The sequence below is a fragment of the Elephantulus edwardii genome, unplaced genomic scaffold (genome assembly GCF_000299155.1).
Source record: "Elephantulus edwardii isolate Elephantulus edwardi_28Jun2011 unplaced genomic scaffold, EleEdw1.0 scaffold00219, whole genome shotgun sequence".
Lineage (NCBI taxonomy): Eukaryota > Metazoa > Chordata > Mammalia > Macroscelidea > Macroscelididae > Elephantulus > Elephantulus edwardii.
In genome coordinates this window covers 1930608-1949398 of record NW_006399969.1, presented here as the reverse complement: position 1 = coordinate 1949398, position 18791 = coordinate 1930608, and the positions used below count along the sequence as shown (strand labels likewise).

The following is an 18791-nucleotide window of genomic DNA, read 5'->3' as shown; positions in this document are numbered from 1 at the left end:
GTGACTGGGATAATTGGGATGGGAGTGTCGGAGACAGTGCGATTGGCACAGGACAGAGCAGAGTTTCGGGCTGTTGTACACAGGGTCGCTATGAGTCGCAAATGACTCGATGGCACATAACAACAACAACAACAACAATTTATTCTGCAGCCTTGCTTTGCATCCTAAACGAGTATTAGTAGCAACAGGACAAGCTGTGAAAGAACCCTCTATCTGTGTTTGTGATCCATATATTGGGCAGACCATATCAACGCTGAAGGATGTTCAGATACATGCTATAGCTTGTTTACGATTTGACTTAGATGGGCAGATAACGCAATAAAATGTTCCAAGACAGACAGACCTGGAGTTGTGCTGCCAAACCCAAACAAGGTGTGTCTCTGGCAGTTTGAATCCATCTGTGGCTCCTTGGGAGAAAGATGGGCAGTCTCCTCTCCTGGTGATTTACAGCCTCAGAAACCTCAAGGAGGTTTATTCTAAGTAGGAATTGACTTGATGACAATGAGTTTGACTTTCAAAATATATCCTATGAAACACCACTGCAAATTAAAGTTTTTAAATTAAATTCTGTTACTTCTTGCAGACATTGCCTATGAAATTCCTAATCATCATTTGTAATAGTAAAATATTGGCTATCTAGAGAATAACAAAATATGCTTAACATAAGTGTCATTCATTTCCGTGATTAGATTCATTATCATAATATTGATTGAGCTTGGAACCTGAGTTTCCTAAAGACAACTAATTAATTTAGCAGGAAGACACTGCAGCCTGTGCAGTGATGCTGGCTAACACATCCCATGGGGATACAAAAAAGATGGAGTTGAAGAGAACGGCTCCAACTTCCGCACAGGGAAATGAACAATACATTCTACACAGTTGATGTAGCACTGGTTACATTATAAAAAGAAAGAAAATCCCTACTTTTGTAAGATCAAATTAAGTTTCCTTCCATTTAACAAAATAGTTCATATTCCTAACATTCTAAAAAATTCTTATCTCTCTCAATCTGTGTCCACAGTTGGCATGCATTTTTAAAAAAATTGTGCAAAACCAATGTAAATTTACATTTTGCTTTGCAAGTGAAGTTTTTACCAGAAAAAAGTGACCTAGACATGAGAAAAATAAAGAAATGCTGTAAATATTCCTTAAATAAACTCTTAGAAGTACTATGTTGTGGTGTACTGTCAAATCAAAACTGACCCATAGCTGACCCTCTGTTGGATTTTCAGAGGCAGTTATTTGCATGGGAAGAGATTGCTCATGCTTCTGCCACTGGAGCAGCTAGCGGCCTCAAACTGTGTACCTTTGGCATTGCAGCGTAGACTCATGCAGCATTTTATATAAAAATGCTATATAGGAAAGCAGAAAGGTTTGAATTGCTGAACTCTGAAGCAGTTTTCTATTTGGTAAAAGCTTTAAGTAAATGAGCTAAGCATTAGGCTTTTAGCAAAAAAATTGGAGGTTCTTCCTCAGTCCCTTCACTGACTAAAGATGTGGCAGCCTGCTCTCACCAATATTCACAGCCTTGGAGTCTCAGGGGCAGTTTGGCAACAGGATGGCTATGAGTGAACGGTGACTGGAAAGCAGGGGGTTCAGGCTTGTGGGGGTCTGCATTAAGTGGAGGAAGACTCAACAATCTGATATTCAGATGACAGAATCTGCTGAGAGGACCTGAAGGACTTAATGATGATGATAAAAGTCTTCTAGATGGATCACACTTCAACCTAAAGAAAACAAAAATTCTCACAGCTGGACCAGTATCAAGAGACTGAAGGTCTGTCACAATAAACTAAAAAAAAGAATGAAGTTATCCAGAATTTCAGTTCACTTGAAGGTACAGTTAATGTCCACTGAAGTAGCAGTAGAAATCAATGGGCAAATCTACTGCAAAGGATCTCTATAAAGTCTTCAAATGCCCAAATGATACATTTAGGACTAGGGTTGTAACTGATTCAAGCTGCTGTGTTTTCAATAGCCTCATAATCATGTAAAAACTATACAATGTACAAGGTACACTACAGGAGAATAGATGTCTTCCAATTAGAACACTGGTAAGCAATACTAACTAGACCTTGGACTGCCAGAAGAGCAAGCCAATCTGCGTTGGATGGAGTACAGCCAGAGTGCCCCTTAGATGCCAGGACAGCCAGACTCCTCTGCGTACAATTTTGGTCAAACTTTTAGGACGGTCAATCCTTGGTAAATAGGCCAGTAAAACAACGACCCTCAATGAGACAGACTGACACAGTGGTTGCAGCAATGGTCACAGACAGAGACTGTGAGGATGGCAGAGGGCTGGGCAGGGTTGGTTTGCTTCTGCTGTACAGACATAGTGTCTCTAGCTCAGAACCAGCTTAATGGCACCAATCCACCTCAAGCCCTACTCTATTTATTTCTCTTCCTTCTTACAATTCTAGAAATTAACAGGAGTCCTACCTCACCAAGTGGAGGCTCCAAAACCTGAAAACATTAACCTGGAAGTTGGCAATTTGAAAAGAAACAAAGCAAGAGAAAAGAAGTTAACAGAATTTTCCAAGCTCAAAGGGAGGAAAGAAGGTAGGGAAAGTAGATGAATGGAAACAGACCATCCAGGGTGAAAAAGAGAAGCTAACACATTGAGAGCGCAGCGACCAGCATCATGGGATAATGTGTGTACCAACTATTAAGCGGAAAACTCATCTCCTATGTTAACCTTCACTGGAAGCAGCATAAAATAAATGTTTCTTTTCCACAAAAAGGAAAACAGAGTCACCAAACAATAACATTTAGTAACTTGAGAATTAGGGGGGAAAGTTTCCTTAAAAAATTATACTTCCAATTTTTATTATAAAAATATTTCATCACAAGGAAAAACGTAAATCACTAAGATGAAAGAAGGAATTGTTCCATTGTTTCACATTAAAAGTTAAGAGATTCTTTATTTGGAGAATCAAATATATATCTAAAAGTGTAACACTTCTCATAGGAATTTTTTAACAGGTATCAATCTGTCTGGAAACAGGAAGCTCTGGCAGTGTAGTCCGCAGCGTGTTGTGCTGCTAAACACTGCCACTGTCCCCATGCGGTTTTACAAGCACTATTCTAGAGAGAGAAAACCAAGGCTCACAGAGAGTACGATACCAGCTCAGCATCACACAGCTCTGTGCGCACACATGTGGATGGGTAAGGTGGGGGGTGCGTGATCACTCTGGGATTGTACACATTTGGTTCCTTTCTGTGTGGGAATGCTCTTACCATGTTTATCTTCAATTACTAACAAAATTCCCGAATACAGAAGTCTCCCAAATAGCTCCCCAGGCCCCGAGTTCTGACTTGGCCAGTCCAACTTTCATACCGTGAGGAGTACTCTCCTTAAAGCATATCTTAAAGACATCCTTTCATGAAACTTCACTGTCTTTAAGACAAAATGTAAATTCCTTGGGGAGATATGTCCTGAGAGGCCACTGCCTCTGGATTCAGACTCTTCTTGTGCTTGCTCCTCCGTAGGACCTTCTGCCTCTCCCATGCCATGCACTAGGCTTCCTGCAGGCTGAGGCGGTGGTGGCTCTCGACCACTCCTGGATTTGTATACATTCAGTTCCTCTCCGTGTGGGACACCCTTTCCTTTACATCTTTGTTGATGGAACCTATTCCTTAGGTCTTAGTCTGCAATCATTTTGAGAAGTGCTTTCTGTCATCTTCCACCGTCCTAAATCCATGTTCTCTGTCTCCGTTATCTCCAGATGTTCTTAAGGTGCCATCAAGTCAATGATGACTCACAGTGACCCTGGGAACAATGTGTCTGAACTTGCCTTGTCCTATACATCCTCCCCATCTCCATTGTCCAAGTCACTGTGTCAGTCAATCGTGTCGATGGTCTTGCTCTCTCTTTACTCTCCACCACTGTCAGAACAATGTCTCATTCCAAAGACTGGTTTCTCCTGAAAATATGTCCAAAGCAAACGAGACAAAGTTTCATCATCTCTATGGCTAAGGAGAACCCTGGCTGAACTTTCTCCAAGACAGATTTAATTGTTCTTTGGGCAGCTCCTGGGATAGTGAGTACTCTTCTCCAACACCATAATTCAAAGGCATTGATCCTTCTTTCATTCTTCTTTATTCACTGTCCAACCTTCCACATAAAGTATATGCCATTCTCATGTCACTTTTTCTAGCTCGACACCATGATTTTCTTATGTCTTCATCCTCTCAGGCCCAAGCACTAAGAGATGCTTAAAAGCTACCTGTCAGATGAGTGAACTCTTAACAGTATGGGTTTCAAATTGAACACCTAAGTTATGAAGTAAAAGGTTTTTCATTGCATTGGATTAATTCAAGCACAGGCTGGTGATGGGTGGAAAGTGCTTAGGAAGGCACCTCGTTAGAGACCAGCATCTGGTGATGTCTGGCAGTTTCCTCTCCAGAAATTGGAAATTGTTTCTTTAGAAAAACAATTATAATACATTTAACAGCCATGTTTTCAAAGAACATGGATGGATAAACAAAATTATATTCCATGAAGCTCTAAAGAGGGAAGGTAGGAATTCACATGGATAACAAGATAGCACACTTATACCCTTATAGAATGAAATAGCTCTATTAATATAACAACATAGAATGTCATGTCAGGTAGAAGGGCCATATTTTTAAATTCCCTATCTGGGAAAGTGCGCTATCCGGAACCTCTCTAGCGTTCTGAAGAGCAACAATGTCAGTCTGAAGACTAAGGTGCACCTGATTTAGGCCATGGTCTTTATAAGTATTTGCTATGCATTTAAGAGCTGGACAGTAACTAAGGATGACAGAAGAAGAAGAAAAATGCCTTTGAGTTGTGGTGCTATAAAAGAGTGCTTAATATTACCATGGACTGGCAGGAGAACAAATAAGTCTGTTCTGGAGAGGGTAAAACCAGGCTGCTCCCTGGAGACAAGGCTTCTGAAGCTCCCTCTCACATACTTCAGGTACTTGGCCAGGAGGCACCAGTTCCCTGGAGGGGGACATCATGCTAGGATGGGTAGAGGGACAGCACAAGAGAGTAAGAATTAGGATGAGGTGAATTGATTCAGTGCCTGGAGGAATGGGATTAGGTCTGTCAGAGGTGATTGGCTCAGAATAGGGAAGGATTCAGAGCTAATGTCCATAGTGTCATTAAGAGTGACTTGATGGTACATAACAACATCAACACAACATTTAACTATCTAAGCAACATTATTGAAGCCAAATTCACATAAATTAAGTGTAAGCATGAGGTGTCTGGAGCACTGGGGGGTGCAGGTATGCGCTTGGCTATGAACCTAGTAGTCTGCAGTGAAACCCAGTGAAACAATTCTCTCCTATCCTTTAAGGGTCTCTATGAGTTAGAATCAATCCGGTGGCAGAGCATTTAGTTTAAGATTCTCACCCACAGGAACTCTACTGTACTGATTTTCTTACAAGGGACAATCAATTTTCACAAAAATTATTTAATGTTTTGAATAATCCTGGAAACGGTAAAACAAGTACCTCTCATGCATATTAAACTCCTGTGTGTTCTCTGGGATGAAGAACATACAGATTTACACAAAGAGGTAAAAAGCAGAAAGATATAAAAAGTAGTCCATTGATTTTAAGTATCTATATGTATCTTAGGACAAGCATTCCAGAACATGGGCAAAAGAACATTACTGCTAATTCAAAGTCGGCAGACAAGCAGGATAAAACTGATCAACAAATTTTCCCAGGTATGGTTAGTAACTTCAGCAGAACCCTGAAGAAACAGGACTCAGAGCAGCACGTATTGCTGGGATGTAAATTTATATATGATGCTGCCACGGGGTGTGCACTTTAAGTTTAGCAGAGTGTACTTTTCCAAAGTTCAGTAAGTAGTCTCATCTTCAAGCCTTGGAGAGATCCCACCCCACAGGCATCCTTTTATGGGTGTGCAAGTCACGGTGGAAGTGTATGTATTAGGTAAGGAAATGCCACTGTTGACCCAAAGTCATGTGGGTTGAACAGCTTCTCTGCGGAAGAAAGATGGACAGTCTCCTCTTGTGCGATTCACTGCTTCTGAAAACCTGCTGGAAGGTCAACTATGGGTCAGATCTAACTCAATGGTACACAATAACAATAGCAACAGCAACCGGACTGTTTAGTTTTTCACTTGTCTTTAGTTTACTCCTCTTCATTTAACTCTTACTTCAAAAATGTTACAATTATGTTTGGTCTTTTTCTTCCTACCTCTCTTGACTTTCTATTACCATTTTTACTAACACTTCTTAATTCTGTGCTCTGAGCAAATCTGTTTGCTTATTAATTCATGCAAGCCATCTAATAAACATTTATGAGGCATTTCTGGGCAGAATACATGGCAAGGAGAACCTAAAGTAAGGCAGGAAAGGCATACACTGAACAGAGGTTTCCTCCCATAACAGCTCTGAGCCCACGGCGTGCCACAGGACAGGAACACTCCCTGCAGGCCACACAGCCTAGCCCCACCAGGTGAGCAAGCGCCAATGTCAGCCATGAGCAGCTGCCTGGCTAACCATCCAAGACTACTTGAAATCTCACACAATAAGGATGAAGGAACTGCATCAGCTGAAAAACTGGGAGATTACGTATGTGCAGATTTCACCTTATGAAAACTGTATTAATACAAATCATCAAATTTTCCTATTTCTTAAGATCCCAGGAGAAGCAGTTTAACACCAGTGTTCCAAATGACTAAAAAGAATGCACTGGACAGTAATAACTGGAGTAGCACAACTGTTGCCTTCAAACTTGACAACTGTACATCACAAACAGAATTAGGTCACTTGCTTCAATACATTCAACAATTAATACTCCTCTACAGCAGATTCCCCAAACAGAAACCATGAATAAAGAAAAGAGAGGGAGAAGAAATTCCAGACAAGAAAAATGCTGTAGGCGTTCCAAAGCTACAGAAAACCATCTGGCTAGTCTGTGATATAGTCTGAAATCTGCGCTACTGTGTTAAGTCTTCTCAACAATCATCAATTAATTACTCTCAAAAGTACATTGAGGCTCAGAATAAAAATACAGGTGCACCTGGCTCCCTCTGGGGAGCCCGCTCACAATTGTCCCTGCTCACAATACCTCTCTCCTGTGACGTCCCCCCACGGCCTAAGTTCATTCTCCTGATATAGGTGATAGTTGCCTTATACTTGGTGGATTTTTTCTTTTTTATCTTCCCCAAGAAACTGCATAAAGTCTTTGAGCATAAGATCTACATTTAGTTCATATTTTAGGCCCCACTTTAACCCCAGAGCACCTCACTCATATCCTAAAGTATTAGACAGAGTGCCTCAAAGATGCCCCCTGATAGATGCACATGTTTGCCTTGTCCCGACAATAAATTATGTTGTGCATTATTTTCTATTTTTCTTATCTCTCTATATTGTCTATTATCATTTTTACTAACATTTTTTACTCCTGTGCCCTGCGTAAATTTGCTAATTCATTCAAGTCATCTAATATTTATCAGGCACCTATTTTATATCTGGTATGTTTAAAGTGTTTGTGAATACGTTCTTAAAGGGACTGAAATTCAAGTGGTTTTTCCAGTTTTCTATTTTATTGCAAGTCAGAAAAATAGGCATGTGACAAGTATTATGATAGATGTGACCACTTGATAGTGTGTTAGGAAAGAAGAGAGACACTTGCCTAGGTTTCTGTCTGTAATAACATTCTCTCTGAATTGTCCACTCATCTGTCCATCAGTCTGCCTGCTTATTAACATCTTTCCTTCAATTATGCACCACTTATTTGTCAGGCTGCTGTACTGGGGTGATTTGCTTGCTGCCTGGATGCTGGTAGCTTTGCAACCAGTATTTTAGTATATGTGCTACCAAAGCGAGCATGCTACCAGTATTTTAAATACCAGCAAGGCCACCCAAAATGGAGCTTCCAGACAAGGACAGACTGGGAAGAAGGGCCTGGAGACTGACTAATAGAAAAAATAAGTTTAGTCGATAGCATAACTGTGTCTGGAATGTCTAGAGTCAAGAGTGTCTGATTGGCAAGCATTCAAAATAAAGACAAGTCAAGAGCTGCCTCCTCAAAGGGGAGCTGACCTCAATGACAAGGATGGTGTAAAGCTTTCAAGACCTTCATTTACTGGTGTGCCATGGCATGCCTCAAAATGAGACAAGACTGCTGCAAACATCATTCCTAATCAGAAAAGATAATCTGCGAAGCACAAGTCTAGGAAAATTGGAAATCATAAAAAATGAAGTGTAGACATAAAATCTTAGGCATTAGTAAAGTGAGACAGTGTTGGCCATTGTGTACTGGGAAAAACAGAAGATCCACTACATGGGGAGTAAAAAGCTGAAGAAGAGCAGCATTGTATTCATGGCCAAAAAAAACCCCCACCTTATATCCACAGTAAAGTACTATCAGTGACAGGACAGTATCTATATTCCCACAAGGAAGATGAGTTAACCAACAACGATACAAATATACACATTATCCACTCCTGCCAAAGCCAGAAAACTGAACCTCTTTACCAACTTCTACAGTCTCAAATAGATTGAAAGATGTCTCAATTTGTACTGGTAGTTACTGGTGTTTAAAACATGAGAGCAGGAAACTAAAGAAGGATTGGTAGCTGGTATATATGACCTAGGTAGCAGAAATGACAATGAAAATGAAATGAAAGTAGTTCTCAAGATCAATGACTTATTCATTTTAAGTAAGCATTATCAATAAAAAACATAAACAGCAACTATTCAATGGACTCAAACTGACAGAACACATAGGAATAAAATTAACAAGTGCAAAAAAAGGCAATGGAAAAGCTCAATAACAAGGTCAGGATCTGACTGTAAAACATACACAAGCTGAAGCTGAAGAAAAGAAATTAAGTCCACAAGACCTTGGGTTTATGCCACTTGCATTTGGAGAGCATTTCAACACTTTTTTTGAACATACAGACCACTAATGACTAAAGACTAGGCATATTATTGTGGAAAATCTCAAAGAAATCCCACATGAAGGAACCAGAAAGCTATAAAAAAAGACTGAGTAAAAAGATAAAAACTATTGTCAGAAGCATCTCTGAAACGTGCTCCTGAATGTAGAGTATGTATATAAAGCAAAAGGAAGACATAATAAGCTTAATACAAGTTTTAAAGGACAAAGTATTTATAATGAAAAATGCAAAGACCTGCAGTTAGAAAACCATATGGGAAGAATATAATTGAATATGGTCAACATTTATAATGCTGAATGAAGAAAATTTCAAGCCTCACTCTGAAATAGTGAAGCATTTTATGGACAAAATATCAAACAACACAAGAAGCATGAAAAGAAAACAGAAGGAATATACAGTTATGGTACCAAAAGAGCGGTCAACACTGAACCATTTCAGGACAGAACAAAAGATAAAAACCAGCTACTGCAGGAAAAAGCCCAAAATGTAGTGAAGATGCGCAATGACAGAAACATAGCTCCAGAAAGTGATGGAACGCCAAGAAAAAAATGTTTCAACAAACTTGGAGTGCAGATATCTGACTAAAAAGTCTAACCCATTCCACACAAACATGACATAACAGACAGCACAAGGTACTGAACAACATCATGTATCATACAACTGTGCTGAAGAGAATTTGACAATGGCTGCAGTAGTGCACAAAAGAAAATCCCCAGAAATTCAAACTGAATTAAGAGGACACCTAGGATAAAGATTATCCCTACGGATCGCAGATGGATTTGGGCTGAAAGCAGAGACAGTAAGAAAGATAGTTACTTAAATTTCAGTGGCTATGCAAAGGCAATTGACTATGTGGATGACATTAATAATGGAAAATATTGTGAGACATGGGAATTACAGAACACTTTACTGTGCTCGTGCACAACCTATAGAGAGAACAAGACAACCAAGGGTATTCTGTACAGCTTGATATCAGGGAAAGTTTGTGTTAGGGATATATCTGTTTACCACATCTATTCAATCTGTGCACTGCACAAACCACTTGAGAAGCCAGCCTATCTGAAGAAAAGGTTACACAGAATTGAAGGAAGACTCATGGACAACTTGCATTACAACAATGACTTAATCTTGCTTGTTAAAAGTGAAAAAGACTTTAAGGACTTACTTGAAGCACCTGAAGCTTAAAGACTATCTAACCTTCAGAACAGATTACATCTCAACTACAACAGAAAGATGTTCTCACAATCAGACCAACAAGTAGCACCATAATAAATGTAGAAGAGATTGAAATTGTCAAGAATTTTATCTTACTTGGATACACAATCAATCCTTAGAAGCACCTACTGAGAACTCAAATGACATGTTGCAATGGGGAAAATTGTTGCAAAAGATTTTAAGAGATTGAGATTATTACCACCTTTAGTTTGTTTGGCTCCACAATCAACACTCTTGGTGCCAGCAGCCAGCAAATTAAAAGACAAATTGCACTGGGAAAGTCTGCCATCAGAGACCTCTTTAAAGTACTTAAGAACAATAATGTCAGTCTACAGACCAAGGTGCATGTGATACAGGTCATAGATTTTTGTGATTACTTGCTATGTGTCACAAAGCTGGACAATTGACTTGGGATGATAGAAGAAGAATTGACGCCTTTGAGATGTGGTGCCAGAGAAGAGTGTTGAATATACCAGGAGAACAAACAGGTCTGTCCTGGAGAGTATGAAACAAGGCTGTTCCTTAGAGGCAAGGATTCTGAAGTGTCATCTGACATACTTTGGACACACTGCAAGGAGGGACCAGTCCTAGGAGAGGGATATCATGCTTGGGAGGCTGGAGAAACTGTGCAGGAGAGGAAGACCCTTGAAGAGATGGATTGATTCAGTGACTAGGATAATGGGTATAGGCATGTTGAAGACAAGAAGATTGGCATAGGATAGAGCAGGGTTTAGGGTTGTCGTACACAGGGTTGCTATGAATAACAGGTGACTCAATGGCACTTAACAACAACAATAATCTGAAAATAATCGTAATGAAGGAAGAAGTAGAAGCTGCATTAAAGGTAATGGCAAAAAAATAAGGCTCGAGGAACTGATGGGATACCAATTGACTTGTTTCAACTAAGAGATGCAGGCTTGGATGTGCTCACCAGTCTATGCCTGAAAATTTGGAGGTCAGCTGTCTTGTCAACAGATTGGAAGAGGTCCTTATCTGTTCACATTCCCAAGAAAGATGATGTTTCGGAATGTGGAAACTAATGAACAATATCACAATGCAAGCAAAATACTGCTGAAAATCATTCAAAACCAGCCAGAGCAGTACATAGACAGGCAACTGTCAGAAGTTCAAGCAAGATTCAGAAGAGGCCGTGACACCAAGAACATCATTGCTGATGTCAGATGGATCCTGGCTGAAAGTAAGGAATACCAAAAGAATGTCTATTTGTGCTTTATTAACTATGCAAAGACATTTGACTGTGTGGATCATAACAAGTTGTAGCCGACACTGAGAATGGGAATCCCAGAGCACTTAATTTTAATTATACTCATGCGGAACTTATACCTGGACCAGGAGGCTATTGTGCGAACAAAGCAGGATAACGCTGCATGGTTTAAAATTAAGTAAGGAATATGTCAGGGTTGTATTCTCTCTCCATACATATTTAATCTGTATGCTGAGCAAATTATTCAAGAAGTTACACTCTATGAAGAGGAATATGGCATCAGGATTGGATAGAGACTCATCAATAATCTGTGTTATGCATGTAACACAATCTTGCTCACTAAAAGTGAGGAAGACTAAAAGCACTTGTTGCAGAAGACCAAGGAATGCAGACTTCAGTATGGATTGCATCTCAATCTCAAGAAAACAATGTTTCTTACCACTGGAATGACAGGTAACATCATGAAGGATGGAGAAGACACTGAAACTGTCAACAACTTCATCTTGCTTGGATCCACAATTAACACCCTTTGTACCAGCAGTCAGGAAATAAGGAGGTGCACTGCACTGGGAAAATCTGCAATTAGGGACCTCTCCAAATAACTGAGGAGTAATGATGTCAGTTTGAGGACTAAAGTGCATCTGATTCAGGCCATTCTCTTTCTGATCATTTGCTATGCATCTGAGACCTAGACAATGAATAGGGAGGACAGAAGAATTATTGAGGCCTTTAAGCAGCGGTGTTAGAGAAGAGCATTAAACATTCCATAGACAGCCAAAAGAACAAACAGATATGTCTTGGAGAGGGTACAACTGGAGTTTTTAGAGGCAAGAATAATGAGGCTTTGCATCACATACTTTGGGCATGTTGCTAAGAGGTATTCCTTGGAGAAGGACATGATGCTGGGAAGGGTGAAGGGTTGGAGAAGGAGAGGGAGAACCTTGATTAGGTGGACTGACACAGTGCCTTCCACAATGGGCTCTTGTGTGTTAGGAAGTGTAAGAATGGCACAGTTTAGAACAGGGTTCAGATCTTTTGTTCACAGGGTCGCTATGAGTTGTACTCGACTCGATGGCACTTAACAACAACAATCTGAAAGAAAGTATGTACCTTTGAGGGCTACAATACCACCTGACCCAAGTTCTGACTTGAATTGTAACTGTCAGGTGGCCTACTAGCAAGCAGCTGTGCAATCCTGAAAGCACGAGGCTCAAGGCCATCAGCTGCTCTGTGGAAGATGAATGGGCAATCTCCTCCCATGTGATTAATGGCCTCTGAAAACTCACTAGAAGGTCAGCTATGGGCCAGTTTTGACTCGATGGTACAACAACAACAACAACATCATAAGTATTTGAAAGCTGGACCAGAAATAGAGGAGAATGAAGACGTATTGATACTTCTGCCTTATGGTGCTGTCCAAGAACACGTCTACAACAAATGGCCAGAAGAATGGACAAATGTGTCCATGAAGAAATGCAGCCAGCCTGCTTTAGAAGCCTAGATGGCGTAACTACATATCACAAGCCCTGTGTACATGTTATCAGGAGAGGCCAGACCCTGGATAAGGGCAACGTGCACAGGAAAGTGGAAGATCTGCAAAACACAGAAAGCCCCTCAATGAGATGCACTGACAGAGCGGCTGCAATAACCTAGCAACAAGCACGGCACACAGTTGGGTGGCGATTCGGCTGCACACAGGGGCAACAGGAGCTAGAACTAAGTCAATTGCATTTAACAGCAACACCCTCACATGGTGCAAAATAGAAAGTCAACAGAGAAGTAAAGAAATGCAAAGCAAGTGTTTTTCCCACTCAGGAAGCAGCATTGAATTTCCATAACCTAAGCATCGAGTTTACCTTTCTGGAAGCAAGTATTACATACAATACCTAATACAGATAAAATTCTAGAAATATCCTATGCATACAGAAACATGATGCACATATTTGATTTTTTAAAAATGTCTTTCTTTAAATTTTATACTAATTTATTTACAAAATTTGATCACATTGTTTTTGAGAACAGATTCTTTCAATTTTCCTTACCCCACCACCATCAAACAGTACAACCCCATCATTAATTCCCCCTTCTCCTGCACATCCTCATCCCTCTGCTTCTACCCTCTCCCACCCTTCTTGGATCCTTATACTCATTCTACAATAATGGTTTTATACAAAATTACCCTTATGTAACTGTGTTAGTTCACTCAGCATAATGCTCTCCAGTCCCTCCCAAGGTAGATAATAATTTACAGTCATTGCTTCTGCATGATGCACAATATTCCATTGTGTAAATGTACCATAATTTCTCAATCCGTTCACTTGTAGTTGGACATTTGGGCTGTTTCCATATTCTTGTGATGGTGAATAATGTTGCTATGAACACTGGTGTACAAAACTCCATTTGTGCCTCAGTTCTCATTTTCCACATATGCCGTGCTCAGGGTGTACAGTGGAATAGCTGAGTCATATGGAATTTTTATGTTCAGTTTTTTGAGAGCAATCTACACATTCAATGCAATCCAGATAACAAATTCATTTTTCAAGGAGATTGAAAAGGAAATTATAAAATTTATTTGGAGAAGCAAGAAACCCCGAATAAACAAAACACTTCTGAGAAACAAAAATGAGGTTGTAAGCACAGCATTCCCTGACTTCAAAACCTACTACACATCTGTAGTAACCAAAACGGCATAGTACTTGTACAATGACTTGCACACAGACCAATGGAACAGAACTGAAAATGCAGAAATAACCCAGCTATCTATGGTCAACTGATACTCAACAAGGAAATCAAAGCTATCAAATGGGGAAATGATAACTTTTTCAACAAATGGTGCTGGCAAAACTGGACTTCCATCTGCAGAAAGCTGAAACAGGATCCACATCTCACACCAAACACAAAAATCAACTCAAGGTGGATCAGAGAGACCTCCGAGTAAAACCCAAAACCGTAACGTTTATAAAAGACGAACTGCAATCAAGCTTAGAAGTGCTAAGCCAAGGTAAACTAGAGACTGCCAAATACAACCAGAAATGCACAATCTGAAGAGGATAAAATTGATGCATGATACTTTCTAAAGATAAAAACCGTTTCCAAAAGGGTGAAGACAAAACCTACAGACTGAGAACAAACATTTGGTACTCCCACCTAAGACAAGAGTCTTATAACAAAAGTTTACAGAATACTCCTGGGCCTCCACAAGAAAAAGACTGATAACCCAATTACAAAGTGGGCAACAGACATGGAAAGACTTTCACAGAGGAAGATATTCAAATGGCAAACATACACATGAAGAAATGCAAATCAAAACCACAGTGAGGTACCATCTCACTCCAGTAAGAGAGGCAAAGTTTAACCAGGCAGCAAGTAAGGATTGTTGGTGGGATTGTAAAATGGTACAACCATTCTGAAAGACAGTCTGGCACTTCCTCAAAAAGGTGAACATAGAAATTTCATTATGACTCAGCTATTCCACTATTTGGAATATACCCTGATTTTATCTAACACAGATAGTAGCACATTTTGTACTCTATCTGAACCTTGTTTCTTTTCCTTGACATCCTAGAAAATATTTTTGTATCAGCCCTTACTGGGCTCCTTCACCCTTTAATAGATACTGAGTGTTTTTATGCATGAGTGTAACAATATATTTAAGGGTACCACAGCTGTTGTGAAAGTATTTATCTACCTGATTCTCACACATATTTGTCTGCTGTATGAATCCTGGTAGCAAAACTTTTCTATCTAAGAATGTGCACATGTGTTTGTGAGAGAGTACACACATGTACATTTCCTTTTGAGGGATACTGCCAAACAACACAAACTCAACCCACTGATGTTCAGTCAATTCCTCCTCCCAGCAACCTAACTCAATCCTAATGACAATCTTATCCACTCCAAAAATTAAATTAGAACAAGAAGGCAAACCTTACTTACTTACAAGATACTTTCACATAAATATATTCTTTTGCAAATTTAAATTTGCAAAACATGTCCTTTACCCTTCCTGTTTACCCATTAATTCACTCTGATAACTTCTGTTTCTACCTATATGAGCTGTGGATACCTACTGGCACTCCAGTTCTTCTGGCCTCATGCTCACTCTCACTATCCTCTCTGCCTAAAAGATCTCAAACTACTTCCCCTGGCAGAATTTCATTAAACATTTAGGGCTTTACCCTAAATGTCACATGATCCAGAAAGCATTTACTTTTATAAAAAGTATTTAGTACTTAGCTTCTGTATAACACATTGTAATTTATAATAGATAGCTCATACATTCTTTCAATGCCAGGACAATGATTTAATTCATTTAGGTAAATTCACAATACCAAGGCACTCAAAATGTACTTGCATAATGAAGGAAGTTGTAGCAATGATCTAATTTTTACACATGATAATTCTAGTGGAAAATATTCTACAACAAATATTTGTGTCCTTTTAGAAAATAAGTTTAAAAGTTTGTGAGCCACAAATTTGTATTTAACAATCAAATTTATTTCAGATTGCCAACAATGAAAAATTTTTACAGTAAATTACATTTCCCCCCACATTAGATTAAAAACAGTGAGGGAAAAAGATAAAGTATAAGGAAGTGGCTATGTTGTTCCTGGTTTGGCTGGCTCCTCCCAGGCTCGTGGGAAGCTTTCCTTGCCAGAAGGCAGGCGCGGGGTGGCGGGAGTGCAGGAATCGTGGCAAGCTTTTGGAGTGGACTGCTTTTCCAGAAATGTGTTTGACGTGCAGGTTTGCTAGGTCCCTGGAGTGAGGCTAGCCAGCCTGGGCCTAGGGTTTGAACCAGGAGGCGGCCTTAAGCCCAAAGGGCCTGAGGACCATCAAATTGTCTTCCTGTCAAACATTCTTCTAGGTGGTATAGCACTGGTCTGTGCGTTGCTGTATAGAGGTAACTTGTGGTTGCTGTGATGTTGAAGCCTGTGACAGTGATGTGGCAATTGTGGTAATGGGCACCCATGGTGGACAGTATTGGCTGGAGCTTCCCAACTAAATCAAGCCTGGAAGCAGGAGCAGCATCCACTTCCAAAATGGCTTGCCTCTGGAAACTCTATGCACGAACAGTGCTCAGGCTGTTCGTTCATAGGGTCGCTATGAGTCGTCTATGACTCGACGACATTAAACAACAACAACAACATAAGGAAATAAGTTTTCTACTAAAATAATGGAATTTGTCCTCATTGCAAGATTCCTTAGTTCTCTTACATTTAATCATGTCTCTTCTAATATCCAAGCTGGAGAAAACAGAACTCCTCAAAAATCCCATTTTCGTAAACTAGGTAAAAGTCCAATGAATAAAAGGACTTTGCAAATTTCACTAAAAGTCTATTTTTTTAAAAAAAACTTTGAAAAGCATCAGAGAACCTAAGTTTCTGGTTTTTAAAATACAGTAACATAATCTCAGAAACATACCTGTGACAAAACTTTATATTAAAAATATTATACACTCATATGCACACACAAATACAGAGGAAATCACAACAGGATCATGGTTCTCTATACAGAAAAAATATTTTGTCTTAAAAATCATCATGATCTTATCATTTGAAAACATTATTAATAGGAAAAAATATCATTATTTATCATTGTATACTATCTACTGAATAACTGAAACAGTCAAAGAAATCCATTTCAAGAAGTGGAAAATTGCTATAACCTACATTTTAAATAATGACACTACTACCCATGCAAATGAAATAGGTTAATTTACTTTACTTCTTTGACTTACCTCTCCCCCATTAACATATTCCATCACAAAACACAAACGGTCTTTTGTCTGGAAGGAATATTTCAAGGACTTGAAATGAAAAAGAAAAAAAAGTTATAATTTCACATGTTTATGATGGTAATATTCCTGAAAATAAACACTTAGAACAAACTGAGTAAATGAACTTTAGAGTTCCTTATAAGTCGGCTGGCTGCTTAAGTGAGAGAATGTGAGATACAGAAAATTCATATGGTTTAACTGAGCAATAGCAATTGTGAGGGAAAAACATTAAAATAAAAATATTAAATAATATGAACTCAGTAACAGTGATGAACACTTTTCAATCAACTGTGCCATCTATTTACAACTGTAGAGGTCTCCAAAGTATTCACTCACTCTAGTTCACAAGGTAGCCTTCAAAATTCTCTAGTAGTCCCTTGGGAATACAGACTCCCAATGAAGTCACATCACTATTCTCTGCATAATGGGTGTATAATATGACCCAATACAACAGCTGATTATATCATTTTATAGGTTACACAAGAGATCAAAACTTTAGAATTGTCTTATTACACTCTAAATAAATACATGTTAATGCTAGTTATCCAGGGGATACCTCTGAAATTTCTACTTTGGATAATCCTAAACTCTGACATATTCCTCTTCTGAAAGCACATAATATTTAATTTTATCATTCTTCACTCAAATTAGTAACACATGGAAACTTTGCAAACAATGTCTCTACTGCAAGAAATCTAAAAAGAGGACTCAACATAAATCCATGTGTTTGAAAGCAACTAAGTCATATGCAAATAAACCATGTTCTCAACTTGCCTAGAGAAAGGAATACACTGAGACTTACCCTGTCTCTATGTGCTCTATCTCCAGTGCTAATGTATATCTTAATGTTCTCTAATTCTAAAGGAATTCTGGGTTTCTATACTAGTATTCAATTAATATCGGTACTCTTTCTATTTAAATGTTATGTTACTTGATTGTTTAAATACTTACCAGAGCCAATATAAAAAGAAATATTAAAATATTATCATTAATAAGGATTGCTTTTAAAAGTTTACCATTTTACAGAGGTTGCCTTAAAATGCCACGAGATTCCTTTGATCTGCTTCCCCCGCCCCAATAATATTTTAGTGGTAGATACAAAGTTAAAGTGGAGTATAAATAGACTGTAAATGAATTAATACGTTTCAAAGAAATTTAACAAAAGTCTTGCCACAAAAAAAGAAAATAAGGCAAGCCTAAATCAATGTGTGTTTCAACTACCTTCCATAGCTGAAGTGTTTAACAAAACTTATTAAACTTATGTTAAAATGATTATATCTATTTCCTAGTTACTTACTGTTAAAAAGGGATGTCTAGTATTCTTTAATACTCTGCTTTCTGTTAGAGTATGTGCCACTTCATCCTACAAAAGGGAAAAAAGCAAACTTGTAATAGATGGTTTTACCATGAATAATCTAAAATTTCACTACTTGTCTAAGACTGTTCCAGGTTAAACCAAGTTAAAGCCAGAGAAATTATAGAAATAGATTTTAAACCCAGCATACTTCCTTCATGGCTAAACCAACCTACCTACCTACCTACCTACCTACCTACCTACCTACCTACCTACCTACCTTCCTTCCTTCCTTCCTTCCTTCCTTCCTTCCTTCCTTCCTTCCTTCCTTCCTTCCCTTCCTTTCCTTTCCCTCCCTCCCTCCCTCCCT

The 18791-nt window shown here is 39.0% G+C and overlaps 1 protein-coding gene across 3 annotated transcripts in view; it reads right to left on the bottom strand.

The window, feature by feature from the left end:
* Positions 1 to 18791, bottom strand: part of AKT3 (v-akt murine thymoma viral oncogene homolog 3) — a 383708-nt gene that overhangs the window by 97265 nt on the left and 267652 nt on the right. For all 3 annotated transcript variants that reach the window (XM_006898067.1, XM_006898066.1, XM_006898068.1), the window contains exons 6-7: positions 18425 to 18490; positions 17089 to 17157 (exon numbers count right to left, since the gene is read on the bottom strand). In XM_006898067.1, coding sequence (XP_006898129.1) covers positions 17089 to 17157; positions 18425 to 18490 — 135 coding nt within the window. The remainder of the gene's footprint in view (positions 1 to 17088; positions 17158 to 18424; positions 18491 to 18791) is intronic.